Raw genomic sequence first — 16,089 nt, 5'->3', positions numbered from 1 at the left:
AAGAACAAAAAGAATCCACAATCAAACCAAAAGAATGCACACTAACCACAATTGAATGAATGTTCTTGACACAAGAGGACGTCACTTCCTTTCTCTTCTCATCTGTGTAATTGTTATTTACGCTTTGGGCAATCTGCCCAATTGTAAATCATGACTATTTTACATTGTAAAAAGGTTCACAAACACGAACAAGATGTATCCTATCCTTACACTCAAAATAACAGATGGGATATCTAATCTCAAAATCATTTAAACCATGAATGGAGTGGGTGATGTTATTGAGATTGAGGGTGAGCTTCATCTGCTGCTGTTGCTGCTGTTGCTACTTCTTTTCTAAGACGAAGATCTCCTGATTCGCTTCGATGAAATAGCGTTTCAACCACTTCGTCCCAGTTCGTCCTGCCAGAAGTGGGTTTTGTCTTTGTCGAGGATTCTCCACTTTGGCTTGGAGGAGGCTCTTGTGTTTCGTCGTCTTCATGAGAAGCCTCCTCCTCGTCGTCGTCCTCCATCGAGTTCACGGCATGAGGAACTTTCAGACTAACGGCTCTTTCCAAAGCATCTTTGTGCTCTTTCTCAAGGGTCTGCTTCCTCTCAAATCTCTGTACTTTGGGTGCTGTTGTGGCTGTACTACCACCACTTTCTTTCATTAACTGAGTGTGAAATACTTAGTTAAATTATGTAAAAGTACTTGCAAAGTATCACAGCTATTACACATCTTAAACAAATGCAAAATAACGCCTCAGACGAACTTAATGAAGATATCATATACACGATATACAGCTACCTAATTATGCCGTGCAAGTTCGATAGAGTATACATTTCTTTGGGCTGACATCAATAATTAAGTTTCATGGTTTAAACCTTGGGATGGAATTGGAGAAGAAACTCATATCGATATGATTTGGTTTTCACTGGAAAATGGACTAAAGAGTCTCTCTATACCCGCCTAAATTCACCGCTAGCAGATATTGTACTCTATGGGCTTTCCCTTTCGGGTTTTCTCTCAAGGTTTTTAAAATACGTCTATACGTCTATTAGGAAGAGGTTTCCACACACTTGTAAAAAATGCTTCGTTCTCCTCCCTAACCGATGTTGGATCTCACATTCTCAATGGAGCTAGTAGTCTCCTCCAAGGGCATACGAAAGAGGGTCAAGCGGGTAGTATTGCTAAGCTTTGGCGATATTATACGTCGCCAATAAAGCCAACATTTGCTGATACTCAGACATGGTCAGAGCTCAAATGCTTATAAAAGGCTTCAAGATGAGAATAGATAAGATAAAAGATTGCTCTCCCATAGCCCCCTACTATTCTTGGACATACAATGGGTAAGCAATATACGACAGAATAGATACTCAAAAAGATTGCTAGTAAAAAAACACTCGTTCCTCCTTTCGTACACCTCGAATCCGAGAGAGAGAGAGGATACCCCATAAGATTTTCGAGAACATAAACGAGAAACACTCGAGTCATTGATTAAGAAATGTAAAGAGATTATACTTACTTCCAAGGCCTTCCCTGCTTCTTTCTCTATCCATATTATACCATGATCAGACGTAGCATGACACGACAAGACGATATGTTCGAATCTTCCATCAACGGGAATAGCTGTTCTAACTTCAGGAGGAAACCTCCCACATCTGGGAAGCAACAAGTGAAAGTATAAGTACAAATAAAAGAACAAACCACTCCACCAAACAAAATCCTTAAATCAGCTGAAAATCAGCTGAATCTGTAGTGTAAAGACCAAACACTGTCTTGTTTTGTGACATAAAACATAGCTACAAAGTACAACAACTTAATTTATGAAGATGGCTGTAGTTGAACTCAAGAAAATGACCAAAAAAGTAAAGAAATCTTCAACCAACATGAATAAGGGAGAAAGAACAATATGAATGATCTATACCTACAAAATTTCCTTTCGACGATATGATACATTCTTCCGGGCGCATACAGTCGTCTTTGATCCCGCAGTTTTCGACCCTCGGGTATGAAGGTATCCCTCAGGCAAACCAGGAACAATAGGCAAGGCAAACTGTCCAAAGTATCAAGGCCTGGTTTAAGAGATATTAATAGGAATTTTATTGCAATAGTTCTAAGATTGTGTGTCATAGATCCAAAATTTCAGCCCAAAAGTGATACATACCAAAAGATTGACTTAAATATATCTTCCAAAGGTGTGGCTGTTCTTGGCAAGAAATCATCCTGAATAAGAACAATCAAGCCATGTTTAAAAGAACATTAAGTTTCCTTTGATAACTAAAGATTACATACAAACAGAACGGAATTGAATAGCAACAAGCTTTAGATTGAACTCAAAAGGTCACAGAATTCTTAATCAAAGCCAAGCTGCAACAGAATCGTATCAAAATCATTATAGAACAAGCAACAAATCAAATGGGTATCAGTAGAATTCATCCATTACCTGCAAGATGACAGAATTAATGACATCTGCATATTTCACTGCCAAATTAAGCGACATACACCTTGCCGGCGCCACCGCATAGCACCGGACTTTACTTCTCGGAATACCCCCTAACCGATCCCGATGATTCACCACAATCACAGTCAACAACGCCGCCACACCAGACCCCAAGGAATGACCTGCAAATACCATATTGTAATCCGATCCATTCTCAACCCAAAGGCGTTTAAGCGTTTCAGATTCCTGATTCAACAGCCAAATCGCGGATTTCAAAAGACCATGATGAACAAATCCACCATCAAACATTTGCATCCCTAATCGATTATCCAACAACAGCTTGTAATCGCTCTCTTTCACAAGATTAAGACCCCGAATCGCAAGAACAATCTCGCGATGTTCGTGGTCGATATAGATTATGTAAGGCGGAGCCCGACCATTGGTCTGTTCATAAGTAACGCGCTTGATCAGCCAATCGGGGTTGGGGCGGTATCCTCCAGGAGGGAGGAATTGAGGGTTATTGAGATCGGATTCGTAAACGGCGAGGATTAAACGGCAGACTCGTGGGACTGATTCGAAGTCATCGCAAGTGGCCGGTGGCCAAGTGGCGCTGTCGTAAGAGCCGATGTAAGTGCATCGCTTCCAAGCCCATCTCAAGCAACCCAACACCACAACGCACTCGATTCCGCAGGAGAATGACATTTTTGGAGAGAAATGGAATGTGGGTTTTGGTCGAATCGAAAATGGGTATTGCAGAAACAAAGAAATTTAGGGGGAAATGATGATCTGAGCTTAGAGACAAAGCAAAATGGATTTGGGTTCAGTTTAATGGAAGCTTTGGAATGAGTTCGTCGTCTTCTTCGTCTGATTCTTCTTCTTCCAATCTGTTTCCGTCCTTTGCTTCGCTGTTGGTTTTGTTTACTGTAATTACAGAAAGATCCGTCGGGTCCTTTTTTTCTTTATTCTTTCTCAAGTTATCTAAGATTTTTAATACTGAAATATGAACAGAAAAAAGGGATTTTTTTTTTCAGTTCCAGAAAAAGAAAGAATGAAGAAGAAAGGAATTGATCTGTGTTTTTGTTTTTGTAAATCTATTTATTTATGAAAGAAGGGGTTTTTTTAGTTAAAAAAAAAGGAAGGGAATTGAATTATGTGTTTTTTCTCATGTATTTCATATGAAAATTTTAATATTCTATATATGCCGATGTTCTTGGGAGACTGATATTTGAATCACATTATTTAAATATCGATGCCCATGTTCTTGGGAGACTGATATTTGAATCACATTATTTAAATTCTAACTTCAACGTGCATAATTTAGTTATATAGGATCGAGTCAAAGAAGAGGATGCGTTCTAGAAATGTCCACGAGATGAGGCTGAGACTTTAGCTATGTAGGACCGAGTAAAAGAGGAAGGATGGACTCTAGAAATGCTCCCGAGTAAGGCAGAGACGGAGAAGCCTTCTCTATTCCTGTTCTTGTCTCCTATTTTAATCCTGTCCTCAAAATTCTTTATTTATTTTCTAAAAAAAAAATTCACTATGCATATGTCTATATATATATGTCACAATCGCATTTTTGATGACAGTGGACTTGCGATTGTGCAGCACTCACTTCCCAGCAATGAGTGAGTTAAACCAATTCGTTCTTGCGTCGCCTACAGCCAAGCGACGTATGCTCGAACTTTTGGTCCCAGTTCAAGAAGAAAGTCTTAGAAAACGGAGCAGAAAGATTTTGAAAGAGAGTTTTAAAAGATTGAAATTCGTGTTATATGCGATGCAAGCAAAAAGACAACAACAACGACTTACAACATATAACTATCGGGTAGGAGAAGTTAACAACTATACATACATACATATATACATATATACATACATATATACATATATACATACATATATACATATATACATACATATATATATACATATATACACGCACATATATATATATATATTTGTTTCAATTTTTTTTTTTAATGTAGAGTTATACAATTTTTTACTAAGTAAATGTATATTATTTAAGTATAATCTCTATGGACGATTGAAAAAAGTCGTTGATAGGCTATATGGGATTTTAGTACAAGGATTAAGAAATAATTGTTTTACGTTTGTTTGTGCTGTTTTATCTACATATTATGTGTAGAGATTGTTATGGGATCACCGAGAACTTGTCTAGACAAGGAAAAGGGGACCGCATGAGTACGAACAATTGACAGGCACGTGGTCACTCCTTCCATGATTATGATTCTTGTACTCTATAGAGATTGCTAGAAAGTGACCAACTAATCTCTAGTAGTGAATTGTTTCAATTGATAGGGTAACTATAAGGTCACGCCTTACATGTTATAACACACATACACGATCACTCCTTGCACGTATATGATGTGATCTATACAATATGAGGTCAATGAATCAACAAATAATCCATCAATATTCAAACTACCCCTGGGCCCTTTGGCTTAAGTGAGTTACCCTGTGGCACATACGTGTGCGAGCGTATCGAGACAAGTGTCTTGGGCGACTTCCTTTGAAATGGGTTTTTCAAGGACAGTATTGGGCGGTATTGCGCCCTAGCCCGCATGTTAGGAGGTTGCTACATACACCCACTATCTGGTACGGTATCCATAAATGACATGCATGAACACGGGAGGGCCAATGCCTCGATAGAATCCAGATGGATGGATGTTTGGGAAGTCCCGATGAGATGAACACACGTGAGCCCATTCTCGATGGCATGATCGAGTGAGTTATGATAGCCAACGACACCCTGAGACTCGAGATGATGTCAAGACATATGGGCCATGTCGGTGGAGATCGAAATGGCAAGATGAGACGCGATGGTGCATTGAGAGAACTTAATTCTGAGCAGAGACAAGGTCGAGCCGAATGACTTGACCTAGTGTAAAGGCAAGTTGGATGTGTCGCAGACGATTGAACATGCACGCACAAGCGGGAATGAATGATTTCGAAGGGAACAACAAAATTTTAATGGGACAATTTTAAAATATTATACTCTTTATTTATTTTTTCCCAATTAGTTGTGAGAGGGAGTACAGTAAGCATAAAAGTTTATGAGATAAAAAAGATATTAAAAAAAGAAAAAGAAATATTCTGCGTTCCTTTTAGTTGTTCTTTGGAATAAAAAAATATAGTGGTTTGTGTCGTCTACAAGAAAAGTACTTGATTCTCAATAAATAAATAAAACAATAATTAATTTATTTAATTTTTAATACAATAAATAGAATACGAGATTATTAAAAAAAACGTTTTCAAATTATAAACACGCACGTGAATTATTGAAATTTGGAACTACCCGTTCCCATCCATATACTAAAAGTTCGGTTCACAGATATTTTTGAGACATAATTGTAATTTTTAAGATATTGTCTGGTCGTCCCGTTAAGTATTTACACATTTGTAAGAATGTTCTGTTCTTCAATCGATGTGAGATTTCACAATCCACCATTCTTGGGAGCTCAGCATCCTCGCTGACACCCTATTCGGTGTCTGGTTTCGATACTATTTGTAACAGCCTAAGCCCAATGTTAAATAGATATTATCTGCTTTGACCTGTTACGTATCGTTTTCATGATTTTAAAACGTGACTAGTAGGGAGAGGTTGTCACACCCTTATAAGAAATGTTTTGTTCCACTCTCAAACCGACGTGGGATCTCACAATCCACTCCTTTGGAGAGCCAGTGTCCTTATTAGCACACCGCTCTTGACACCATTTGTAACAGTCTAAGCCCAATGCTAATAGATATTATTCGATTCGGCCCATTACGTATCGTCATCCGCCTCACGATACGATAGAGAGAGGTTTTCACACCCTTATAAGAAATGCTTCGTTCCCCTCTACAACTAACGTGAAATCGCATATATAATACAAAAATAGAAACAAAGAAAAAAAAAAACCTAACAAAACTAACATTTGATGCATCAGTTGGCCAACTTGAAAGAAAGAAAGAAAAATTAAAGCCACTATTTCAACCACATTTCTCATTATTTCTCTTCAAATGGGTTTGAATAAAGCACCAACCAAGCCATTCTTGAATAAGTGGGCAACACCAAAAAGATCCCAAAATTGGCCTATAAATACTTCTTCTCATATTCACCACCAAAAACACACCAAAATTAGGGCATATAGCCATGATATCAATCCATGCCTTTGCTTCAATCTTTGCTATCATCTTCTTTGCAGGAGCAGCAGAAGCAGCATCCCCTTTGGTCACCTATGTGTTTGGAGACTCCTTAACTGAGGTTGGAAACAACAACTTTCTTAACTCCCTTGCACGCTCCGACTATCCGTGGTACGGACTTGATTATAACGGCGGCCAACCAACTGGCCGATTCACTAATGGTCGAACCATCGGAGATATAATATGTACGTATGTATTCCCAAGTTACCAACGTTGTAGGTCTTTATATCTCGATTTATTGGGTATATGTATGTATGTATTCTCTCGATTACCTCACGACACGGGTACTATTATGTAAGGATCAATGAGCACAAACCCACTTTAGATTTAAGTTAATTATTTGATTTGAAGATTGATAAATTATCTTTGTAGCTTCCAAGCTAGGAATTCCGTCGCCGCCTCCGTACCTATCACTTTCTCAAGACGACGATAGACTCCTCCAAGGTGTCAATTACGCTTCTGGTGGAGCGGGAATTCTCAACGACACTGGACTCTACTTTGTAAGAATGATAATAAACTTTTTTCATATCTCAAAGTCTAAACATTAAAAAATAAAATAAAACAATATACCAATTTGACTTGCTTATTAAAATTACAATTTTTTTTTCAGATCCAAAGATTATCGTTCGATGATCAAATTCAGAACTTCAACCGGACAAAAATGGCGATCAGAAGGAAGATCGGGGATGAAAAAGCTAATATACATTGCAATGAAGCCTTGTATTTTATTGGAATTGGTAAAGAGTATTTTGCTATTTTTTTTCTAATTAAGAAGAGGGTAAAAGTATTATAATTAAATTTACCCTAATTCATTAACCAATTTAACATCGTATCATAACACGAGGTCTGAGTTAATGTTGTTTGATTTCTTACAAATTTTTGAGTCCACGAGTAAAAAAAGTAATAAGCATAGATGTTATTAAACTTACCGTAAATTATTTGAGAGAAATAGTGTGATGAAATGTTTTAAGATATAATATATTTGATGTTGTGTGTTTGTAGGTAGCAATGACTATGTGAACAATTTCTTGCAGCCATTTTTGGCCGATGGGCAACAATACACGCACGATGAATTTTTGAGCCTCTTACTCTCTACATTGGAACAACAATTTACGGTGAGCTAAAATCTAGAATAGATTTATGTCTAATAAGTATCTGAATTTGAAAAATGTTAAATAGATTCACACATAACGTATTCATCATAATTAGAAGTTCTAGTTTCGTATTAAGGTCACAATCGATATCGTTACTATCATCAATAATCAAACCCTTGCCCAAGAATAAAAATTAAAATAGGTAGTGGGATGGAGACTGGGACGGAAAAGATTTCCTCATCTTTGTCTCATCTCACGAACATCTCCACCCTATCTAAAAAGAAGAATTTAATCAAACTTTTGATGATTTGATTGTATAGAGGCTTTACCAATTGGGTGCAAGAAAGATGGTGGTGCATGGGCTAGGGCCATTGGGGTGCATCCCTTCACAAAGAGTGAAGTCAAGAAAAGGGCAATGCCTAAAAAGAGTGAACCAATGGGTTCAACACTTCAATTCTAAGCTCCAAATCCTCGCAATAACTCTCAACAAAACCCTCCCAAACGCTCATTTTCTATTTGCAGATACTTACCCGGTCGTTCTTGACCTCATCACCAATCCTTCGACTTACGGTACGTAATAATTTTGGTCTTTTAACGTTCATTTTTATCTTTAAAAAATTGTTTAAATAGAACTCTAATCTAATGTCAGTAGATGACTATAATATAATATTAAATTTTAGGGATTAAAATGAAATAGATATAAAAGTTTAAAGAAAAAATAATAATATTAACTGTTTCGACTTTGAACTTATATGTAACTATAGGACATAAAAGTTGTAACAGCTCAAACCCTCCACTAGCAAATATTGTCCTCTTTAACTCGTTATGTATCGTTGTGATATCCCACATCGGTTGGGGAGGAGAACGAAACACCGTTTATAAGGGCGTGGAAATCTCTCCCTAGTAGACGCGTTTTAAAAATCTTGAGGGGAAGCCCGAAAGGGAAAGCCCAAAGAGGACAATATCTGATAGCGGTGGGCTTGGGTCATTACGATCGTCGTCAACCTCATAGTTTTAAAGCACGGGAGATGTTGTTTCATTCCTCTCCTTAACTGTTCTTGCTGACAAACCATTCAGTATCTGGCTCTAATACCATTTGTAACAGCTCAAGCCTACCATAAGCAAATATTGTCGGTTTTAGCTCGTTACGTGTAATCGTTAGTCTCGTAGTTCTAAAACGTGTCTACTAAGAATAGGTTTCTATACCTTTATAAAGAATGCTTCATTCTACGATTTCACAAAAGTCTATCGAAACTTTCACATTCTTCTACATTAGCTATCTAATTACTACGACGGAATAAATTAACGTTTTATGAAAGTTCAAAACGAAAAAAGTACGCATAAGTCGAGTTGTATAACCTAACTTTTTTTCGTTAAAATTTCAGGTTTCAAAGTATCAAATACATCTTGTTGCAATGTGGACACAAGTATTGGAGGGCTTTGTTTGCCAAACTCAAAAGTATGCAAGAACAGAAATGAGTATGTGTTTTGGGATGCCTTCCATCCCTCTGATGCTGCTAATGCTGTCTTGGCTCATAAACTCTTTTCATCTTTATTCCCTTCTTCTTCTTCTTCTTCTTCTTCTTCTCCGACGCCCTCTCCTTTGCCCTCCCGTTAAAAATTTATATGAACGTTCACCGATATCTCGATATTTTGATATACTCAAAACTAAGTTACGATACTCATATGTATATTTTTATTGTTCTATGGTAAGCATATCGACGAAATGTAAGACTGTGTAGCCTTGTTTATCTACTTACGTCTTTATAATTCACAACGAGAAAAACGAGAAAAACGACTTATACTTACGCATAAGTCGAGTTGTATAACCTAACTTTTTTTCGTTAAAATTTCAGGTTTCAAAGTATCAAATACATCTTGTTGCAATGTGGACACAAGTATTGGAGGGCTTTGTTTGCCAAACTCAAAAGTATGCAAGAACAGAAATGAGTATGTGTTTTGGGATGCCTTCCATCCCTCTGATGCTGCTAATGCTGTCTTGGCTCATAAACTCTTTTCATCTTTATTCCCTTCTTCTTCTTCTTCTTCTTCTTCTTCTCCGACGCCCTCTCCTTTGCCCTCCCGTTAAAAATTTATATGAACGTTCACCGATATCTCGATATTTTGATATACTCAAAACTAAGTTACGATACTCATATGTATATTTTTATTGTTCTATGGTAAGCATATCGACGAAATGTAAGACTGTGTAGCCTTGTTTATCTACTTACGTCTTTATAATTCACAACGAGAAAAACGAGAAAAACGACTTATACTTACGCATAAGTCGAGTTGTATAACCTAACTTTTTTTCGTTAAAATTTCAGGTTTCAAAGTATCAAATACATCTTGTTGCAATGTGGACACAAGTATTGGAGGGCTTTGTTTGCCAAACTCAAAAGTATGCAAGAACAGAAATGAGTATGTGTTTTGGGATGCCTTCCATCCCTCTGATGCTGCTAATGCTGTCTTGGCTCATAAACTCTTTTCATCTTTATTCCCTTCTTCTTCTTCTTCTTCTTCTTCTTCTCCGACGCCCTCTCCTTTGCCCTCCCGTTAAAAATTTATATGAACGTTCACCGATATCTCGATATTTTGATATACTCAAAACTAAGTTACGATACTCATATGTATATTTTTATTGTTCTATGGTAAGCATATCGACGAAATGTAAGACTGTGTAGCCTTGTTTATCTACTTACGTCTTTATAATTCACAACGAGAAAAACGAGAAAAACGACTTATACTTACGCATAAGTCGAGTTGTATAACCTAACTTTTTTTCGTTAAAATTTCAGGTTTCAAAGTATCAAATACATCTTGTTGCAATGTGGACACAAGTATTGGAGGGCTTTGTTTGCCAAACTCAAAAGTATGCAAGAACAGAAATGAGTATGTGTTTTGGGATGCCTTCCATCCCTCTGATGCTGCTAATGCTGTCTTGGCTCATAAACTCTTTTCATCTTTATTCCCTTCTTCTTCTTCTTCTTCTTCTTCTTCTCCGACGCCCTCTCCTTTGCCCTCCCGTTAAAAATTTATATGAACGTTCACCGATATCTCGATATTTTGATATACTCAAAACTAAGTTACGATACTCATATGTATATTTTTATTGTTCTATGGTAAGCATATCGACGAAATGTAAGACTGTGTAGCCTTGTTTATCTACTTACGTCTTTATAATTCACAACGAGAAAAACGAGAAAAACGACTTATACTTACGCATAAGTCGAGTTGTATAACCTAACTTTTTTTCGTTAAAATTTCAGGTTTCAAAGTATCAAATACATCTTGTTGCAATGTGGACACAAGTATTGGAGGGCTTTGTTTGCCAAACTCAAAAGTATGCAAGAACAGAAATGAGTATGTGTTTTGGGATGCCTTCCATCCCTCTGATGCTGCTAATGCTGTCTTGGCTCATAAACTCTTTTCATCTTTATTCCCTTCTTCTTCTTCTTCTTCTTCTTCTTCTCCGACGCCCTCTCCTTTGCCCTCCCGTTAAAAATTTATATGAACGTTCACCGATATCTCGATATTTTGATATACTCAAAACTAAGTTACGATACTCATATGTATATTTTTATTGTTCTATGGTAAGCATATCGACGAAATGTAAGACTGTGTAGCCTTGTTTATCTACTTACGTCTTTATAATTCACAACGAGAAAAACGAGAAAAACGACTTATACTTACGCATAAGTCGAGTTGTATAACCTAACTTTTTTTCGTTAAAATTTCAGGTTTCAAAGTATCAAATACATCTTGTTGCAATGTGGACACAAGTATTGGAGGGCTTTGTTTGCCAAACTCAAAAGTATGCAAGAACAGAAATGAGTATGTGTTTTGGGATGCCTTCCATCCCTCTGATGCTGCTAATGCTGTCTTGGCTCATAAACTCTTTTCATCTTTATTCCCTTCTTCTTCTTCTTCTTCTTCTTCTCCGACGCCCTCTCCTTTGCCCTCCCGTTAAAAATTTATATGAACGTTCACCGATATCTCGATATTTTGATATACTCAAAACTAAGTTACGATACTCATATGTATATTTTTATTGTTCTATGGTAAGCATATCGACGAAATGTAAGACTGTGTAGCCTTGTTTATCTACTTACGTCTTTATAATTCACAACGAGAAAAACGAGAAAAACGACTTATACTTACGCATAAGTCGAGTTGTATAACCTAACTTTTTTTCGTTAAAATTTCAGGTTTCAAAGTATCAAATACATCTTGTTGCAATGTGGACACAAGTATTGGAGGGCTTTGTTTGCCAAACTCAAAAGTATGCAAGAACAGAAATGAGTATGTGTTTTGGGATGCCTTCCATCCCTCTGATGCTGCTAATGCTGTCTTGGCTCATAAACTCTTTTCATCTTTATTCCCTTCTTCTTCTTCTTCTTCTCCGACGCCCTCTCCTTTGCCCTCCCGTTAAAAATTTATATGAACGTTCACCGATATCTCGATATTTTGATATACTCAAAACTAAGTTACGATACTCATATGTATATTTTTATTGTTCTATGGTAAGCATATCGACGAAATGTAAGACTGTGTAGCCTTGTTTATCTACTTACGTCTTTATAATTCACAACGAGAAAAACGAGAAAAACGACTTATACTTACGCATAAGTCGAGTTGTATAACCTAACTTTTTTTCGTTAAAATTTCAGGTTTCAAAGTATCAAATACATCTTGTTGCAATGTGGACACAAGTATTGGAGGGCTTTGTTTGCCAAACTCAAAAGTATGCAAGAACAGAAATGAGTATGTGTTTTGGGATGCCTTCCATCCCTCTGATGCTGCTAATGCTGTCTTGGCTCATAAACTCTTTTCATCTTTATTCCCTTCTTCTTCTTCTTCTTCTCCGACGCCCTCTCCTTTGCCCTCCCGTTAAAAATTTATATGAACGTTCACCGATATCTCGATATTTTGATATACTCAAAACTAAGTTACGATACTCATATGTATATTTTTATTGTTCTATGGTAAGCATATCGACGAAATGTAAGACTGTGTAGCCTTGTTTATCTACTTACGTCTTTATAATTCACAACGAGAAAAACGAGAAAAACGACTTATACTTACGCATAAGTCGAGTTGTATAACCTAACTTTTTTTCGTTAAAATTTCAGGTTTCAAAGTATCAAATACATCTTGTTGCAATGTGGACACAAGTATTGGAGGGCTTTGTTTGCCAAACTCAAAAGTATGCAAGAACAGAAATGAGTATGTGTTTTGGGATGCCTTCCATCCCTCTGATGCTGCTAATGCTGTCTTGGCTCATAAACTCTTTTCATCTTTATTCCCTTCTTCTTCTTCTTCTTCTCCGACGCCCTCTCCTTTGCCCTCCCGTTAAAAATTTATATGAACGTTCACCGATATCTCGATATTTTGATATACTCAAAACTAAGTTACGATACTCATATGTATATTTTTATTGTTCTATGGTAAGCATATCGACGAAATGTAAGACTGTGTAGCCTTGTTTATCTACTTACGTCTTTATAATTCACAACGAGAAAAACGAGAAAAACGACTTATACTTACGCATAAGTCGAGTTGTATAACCTAACTTTTTTTCGTTAAAATTTCAGGTTTCAAAGTATCAAATACATCTTGTTGCAATGTGGACACAAGTATTGGAGGGCTTTGTTTGCCAAACTCAAAAGTATGCAAGAACAGAAATGAGTATGTGTTTTGGGATGCCTTCCATCCCTCTGATGCTGCTAATGCTGTCTTGGCTCATAAACTCTTTTCATCTTTATTCCCTTCTTCTTCTTCTTCTTCTCCGACGCCCTCTCCTTTGCCCTCCCGTTAAAAATTTATATGAACGTTCACCGATATCTCGATATTTTGATATACTCAAAACTAAGTTACGATACTCATATGTATATTTTTATTGTTCTATGGTAAGCATATCGACGAAATGTAAGACTGTGTAGCCTTGTTTATCTACTTACGTCTTTATAATTCACAACGAGAAAAACGAGAAAAACGACTTATACTTACGCATAAGTCGAGTTGTATAACCTAACTTTTTTTCGTTAAAATTTCAGGTTTCAAAGTATCAAATACATCTTGTTGCAATGTGGACACAAGTATTGGAGGGCTTTGTTTGCCAAACTCAAAAGTATGCAAGAACAGAAATGAGTATGTGTTTTGGGATGCCTTCCATCCCTCTGATGCTGCTAATGCTGTCTTGGCTCATAAACTCTTTTCATCTTTATTCCCTTCTTCTTCTTCTTCTTCTTCTTCTTCTCCGACGCCCTCTCCTTTGCCCTCCCGTTAAAAATTTATATGAACGTTCACCGATATCTCGATATTTTGATATACTCAAAACTAAGTTACGATACTCATATGTATATTTTTATTGTTCTATGGTAAGCATATCGACGAAATGTAAGACTGTGTAGCCTTGTTTATCTACTTACGTCTTTATAATTCACAACGAGAAAAACGAGAAAAACGACTTATACTTACGCATAAGTCGAGTTGTATAACCTAACTTTTTTTCGTTAAAATTTCAGGTTTCAAAGTATCAAATACATCTTGTTGCAATGTGGACACAAGTATTGGAGGGCTTTGTTTGCCAAACTCAAAAGTATGCAAGAACAGAAATGAGTATGTGTTTTGGGATGCCTTCCATCCCTCTGATGCTGCTAATGCTGTCTTGGCTCATAAACTCTTTTCATCTTTATTCCCTTCTTCTTCTTCTTCTTCTTCTTCTTCTCCGACGCCCTCTCCTTTGCCCTCCCGTTAAAAATTTATATGAACGTTCACCGATATCTCGATATTTTGATATACTCAAAACTAAGTTACGATACTCATATGTATATTTTTATTGTTCTATGGTAAGCATATCGACGAAATGTAAGACTGTGTAGCCTTGTTTATCTACTTACGTCTTTATAATTCACAACGAGAAAAACGAACAAAATTGAATAAATGAATTGTGTTAAAAAAAAAAAAAAAAAATCTCTTTTAATCTAATTGAAATTGAATGGAACCCATGCACAAGCATAGGCTCGTAGCCCAAAGCTAGCCCAAATCAACCGTATACGTTCAAATCCTTTACCTCGTTTTAAAAATTTAGGCCAAAATTTAAAAATTTATTAAAAAAATGTTTTAAAAAATTTATTTTAGTTTTTAAAATTGGTTCGAGTAGAAGTAGAGTACTAAATGAACTGCGTCCACGTTCAAATAAGAGTAGTTATGAAGGTATGAAATAAGATCTAGAAATACAAGAAACAAATGGATAGTTATTGTATATATTAACGGAAACCTATTTTTCTTTTCGTTAGCTCAATTATATGAACTCATATAATAACTCTAAATTTCTACTTAGCTAGAGTCGTTACTAACGTCTTATGTTCGGCTAAAATGCAGAATCTAGCTTTTAAAAGAAGACCATCATCTATAATATAAATGTTGAAAACATTTAAAAACATTTCCATATAGTATTACGTATTTAAATACGAAATACTGATATTTAGAGAAATTAAAAACAAATACAAAATAATTTAATGCAAAACAACCTGTTAGCATCAGACTAAGAATTTAAATATGAGTCAACCCTATACACATGTCAGAGTCTTTGTTTGCGATGTCGTCATCCTTCGTACAAGTGCATATTGACTTTACCTGAAAAATGATGTGACACACGACTTGAGTATTTCGAAGAATACTCAGTAAGTGGCCCCACTACAGGGGGCCATGCAACATCTATCTCTATTCTCTAGGGGTGACCACCAGTTTCGGACAAATTGGATATGTAGTACTTCCCTACGAACGACCCACACATGCGAGTGTGAATCTCCAGGAGGCTCGCACACCACCTGGACCCTCTAGTCAAGCTAATCTGTAGTGACATCCGAAGGTCGGCGGAACCCTATAATGTCATGCTCCCCATGAACACCATCATCATCATACTGTGCGTGTCTGCACTCATCGTCTTTGGGTAAGTATCCCTATGCTTATGAACATACAATATGCATGAGGTCCTTCTAAATTCCATCTTATCGTCTCTTTGTTACACTAAGTAACAGATGCTCGTTGGATATTTATATTCATATCATTTTCATGCTCTTAGGGTTGTGTCCTATGTCGATCTATCGACATGATGCAATATGACACTCATCATCATATACCATACTTAATATGGAAAACATCAACATATTAAGACAAATGCCATACAACCATCATACTCATCATATCGCCATAAAGTGCATAGTACGTCATACATCAAACTGTATATATTACGCACATCATCATATACTAGTATACGACATTATAAGATATAGCTCATGCATCATCATAACTCATATAATTTCTATTTTATCTTATAGTAAGGCCACTTACCTGATTAGTTTAAG

General features: G+C 36.5%; 3 protein-coding genes across 7 annotated transcripts; 2 read left to right on the top strand and 1 right to left on the bottom strand.

Moving 5' to 3' along the window:
• Positions 1-2: 2 nt before the first annotated feature.
• Positions 3-3,392, bottom strand: LOC111442246. Its single transcript, XM_023079556.1, has 5 exons — positions 2,424-3,392; positions 2,145-2,203; positions 1,905-2,033; positions 1,503-1,638; positions 3-650 (listed from the first exon to the last, which is right to left on the bottom strand). Exons 1-5 carry the CDS (start codon positions 3,120-3,122, stop codon positions 276-278), a joined length of 1,398 nt encoding a protein of 465 aa, XP_022935324.1. The 5' UTR covers positions 3,123-3,392; the 3' UTR covers positions 3-275.
• A 3,177-nt stretch (positions 3,393-6,569) lies between these two features.
• LOC111441552 (GDSL esterase/lipase At5g37690) lies at positions 6,570-14,577 on the top strand. Of its 5 annotated transcripts, XR_002710176.1 has the most exons (17): positions 6,570-6,808; positions 6,996-7,123; positions 7,234-7,360; positions 7,626-7,738; positions 8,038-8,287; positions 9,103-9,196; positions 9,574-9,667; positions 10,045-10,138; positions 10,516-10,609; positions 10,987-11,080; positions 11,458-11,551; positions 11,926-12,019; positions 12,388-12,481; positions 12,850-12,943; positions 13,312-13,405; positions 13,774-13,867; positions 14,245-14,577. XR_002710176.1 is itself a non-coding variant. In XM_023078593.1 (7 exons), exons 1-7 carry the CDS (start codon positions 6,574-6,576, stop codon positions 9,665-9,667), a joined length of 1,041 nt encoding a protein of 346 aa, XP_022934361.1. In that variant the 5' UTR covers positions 6,570-6,573; the 3' UTR covers positions 9,668-9,963. The 5 variants fall into 5 exon arrangements, 2 of the variants coding, with proteins under 2 accessions (XP_022934361.1, XP_022934359.1); XR_002710174.1 differs by lacking the exon at positions 14,245-14,577 and having other exon boundaries at positions 13,774-14,163; XR_002710175.1 differs by lacking the exons at positions 13,774-13,867; positions 14,245-14,577 and having other exon boundaries at positions 13,312-13,668.
• LOC111441716 (flocculation protein FLO11-like) lies at positions 9,895-14,477 on the top strand. The gene is made up of 11 exons (XM_023078813.1): positions 9,895-9,916; positions 10,045-10,272; positions 10,516-10,743; positions 10,987-11,214; positions 11,458-11,682; positions 11,926-12,144; positions 12,388-12,606; positions 12,850-13,068; positions 13,312-13,530; positions 13,774-14,001; positions 14,245-14,477. Exons 1-11 carry the CDS (start codon positions 9,895-9,897, stop codon positions 14,475-14,477), a joined length of 2,268 nt encoding a protein of 755 aa, XP_022934581.1.
• Positions 14,578-16,089: the final 1,512 nt, after the last annotated feature.

This window comes from Cucurbita moschata, unplaced genomic scaffold (assembly GCF_002738365.1).
Source record: "Cucurbita moschata cultivar Rifu unplaced genomic scaffold, Cmos_1.0 Cmo_Scf00004, whole genome shotgun sequence".
Lineage (NCBI taxonomy): Eukaryota > Viridiplantae > Streptophyta > Magnoliopsida > Cucurbitales > Cucurbitaceae > Cucurbita > Cucurbita moschata.
Note: the sequence above shows the minus strand (reverse complement) of the source record. Positions and strands in the feature narration are given on the sequence as shown.

What these genes read in the sequence shown, in the direction of transcription:
- LOC111441552 (XM_023078591.1), top strand. Translation starts at nt 6,574, where the DNA reads ATGATATCAATCCATGCCTTTGCTTCAATCTTTGCTATCATCTTCTTT. An exon ending in ACGACACTGGACTCTACTTT is followed by an intron (nt 7,124 to 7,233) that starts GTAAGAATGATA and finishes TTTTTTTTTCAG; the next exon opens with ATCCAAAGATTATCGTTCGA. An exon ending in CATTGGAACAACAATTTACG is followed by an intron (nt 7,739 to 8,037) that starts GTGAGCTAAAAT and finishes TTGATTGTATAG; the next exon opens with AGGCTTTACCAATTGGGTGC.
- LOC111442246 (XM_023079556.1), bottom strand. Translation starts at nt 3,122, where the DNA reads ATGTCATTCTCCTGCGGAATCGAGTGCGTTGTGGTGTTGGGTTGCTTG. An exon ending in GTCGAAAGGAAATTTTGTAG is followed by an intron (nt 1,639 to 1,904) that starts GTATAGATCATT and finishes GTTGCTTCCCAG; the next exon opens with ATGTGGGAGGTTTCCTCCTG. An exon ending in AAGCAGGGAAGGCCTTGGAA is followed by an intron (nt 651 to 1,502) that starts GTAAGTATAATC and finishes TTTCACACTCAG; the next exon opens with TTAATGAAAGAAAGTGGTGG.
- LOC111441716 (XM_023078813.1), top strand. Translation starts at nt 9,895, where the DNA reads ATGGTAAGCATATCGACGAAAT. An exon ending in GGTAAGCATATCGACGAAAT is followed by an intron (nt 9,917 to 10,044) that starts GTAAGACTGTGT and finishes TTAAAATTTCAG; the next exon opens with GTTTCAAAGTATCAAATACA. An exon ending in GCCCTCTCCTTTGCCCTCCC is followed by an intron (nt 13,069 to 13,311) that starts GTTAAAAATTTA and finishes TTAAAATTTCAG; the next exon opens with GTTTCAAAGTATCAAATACA.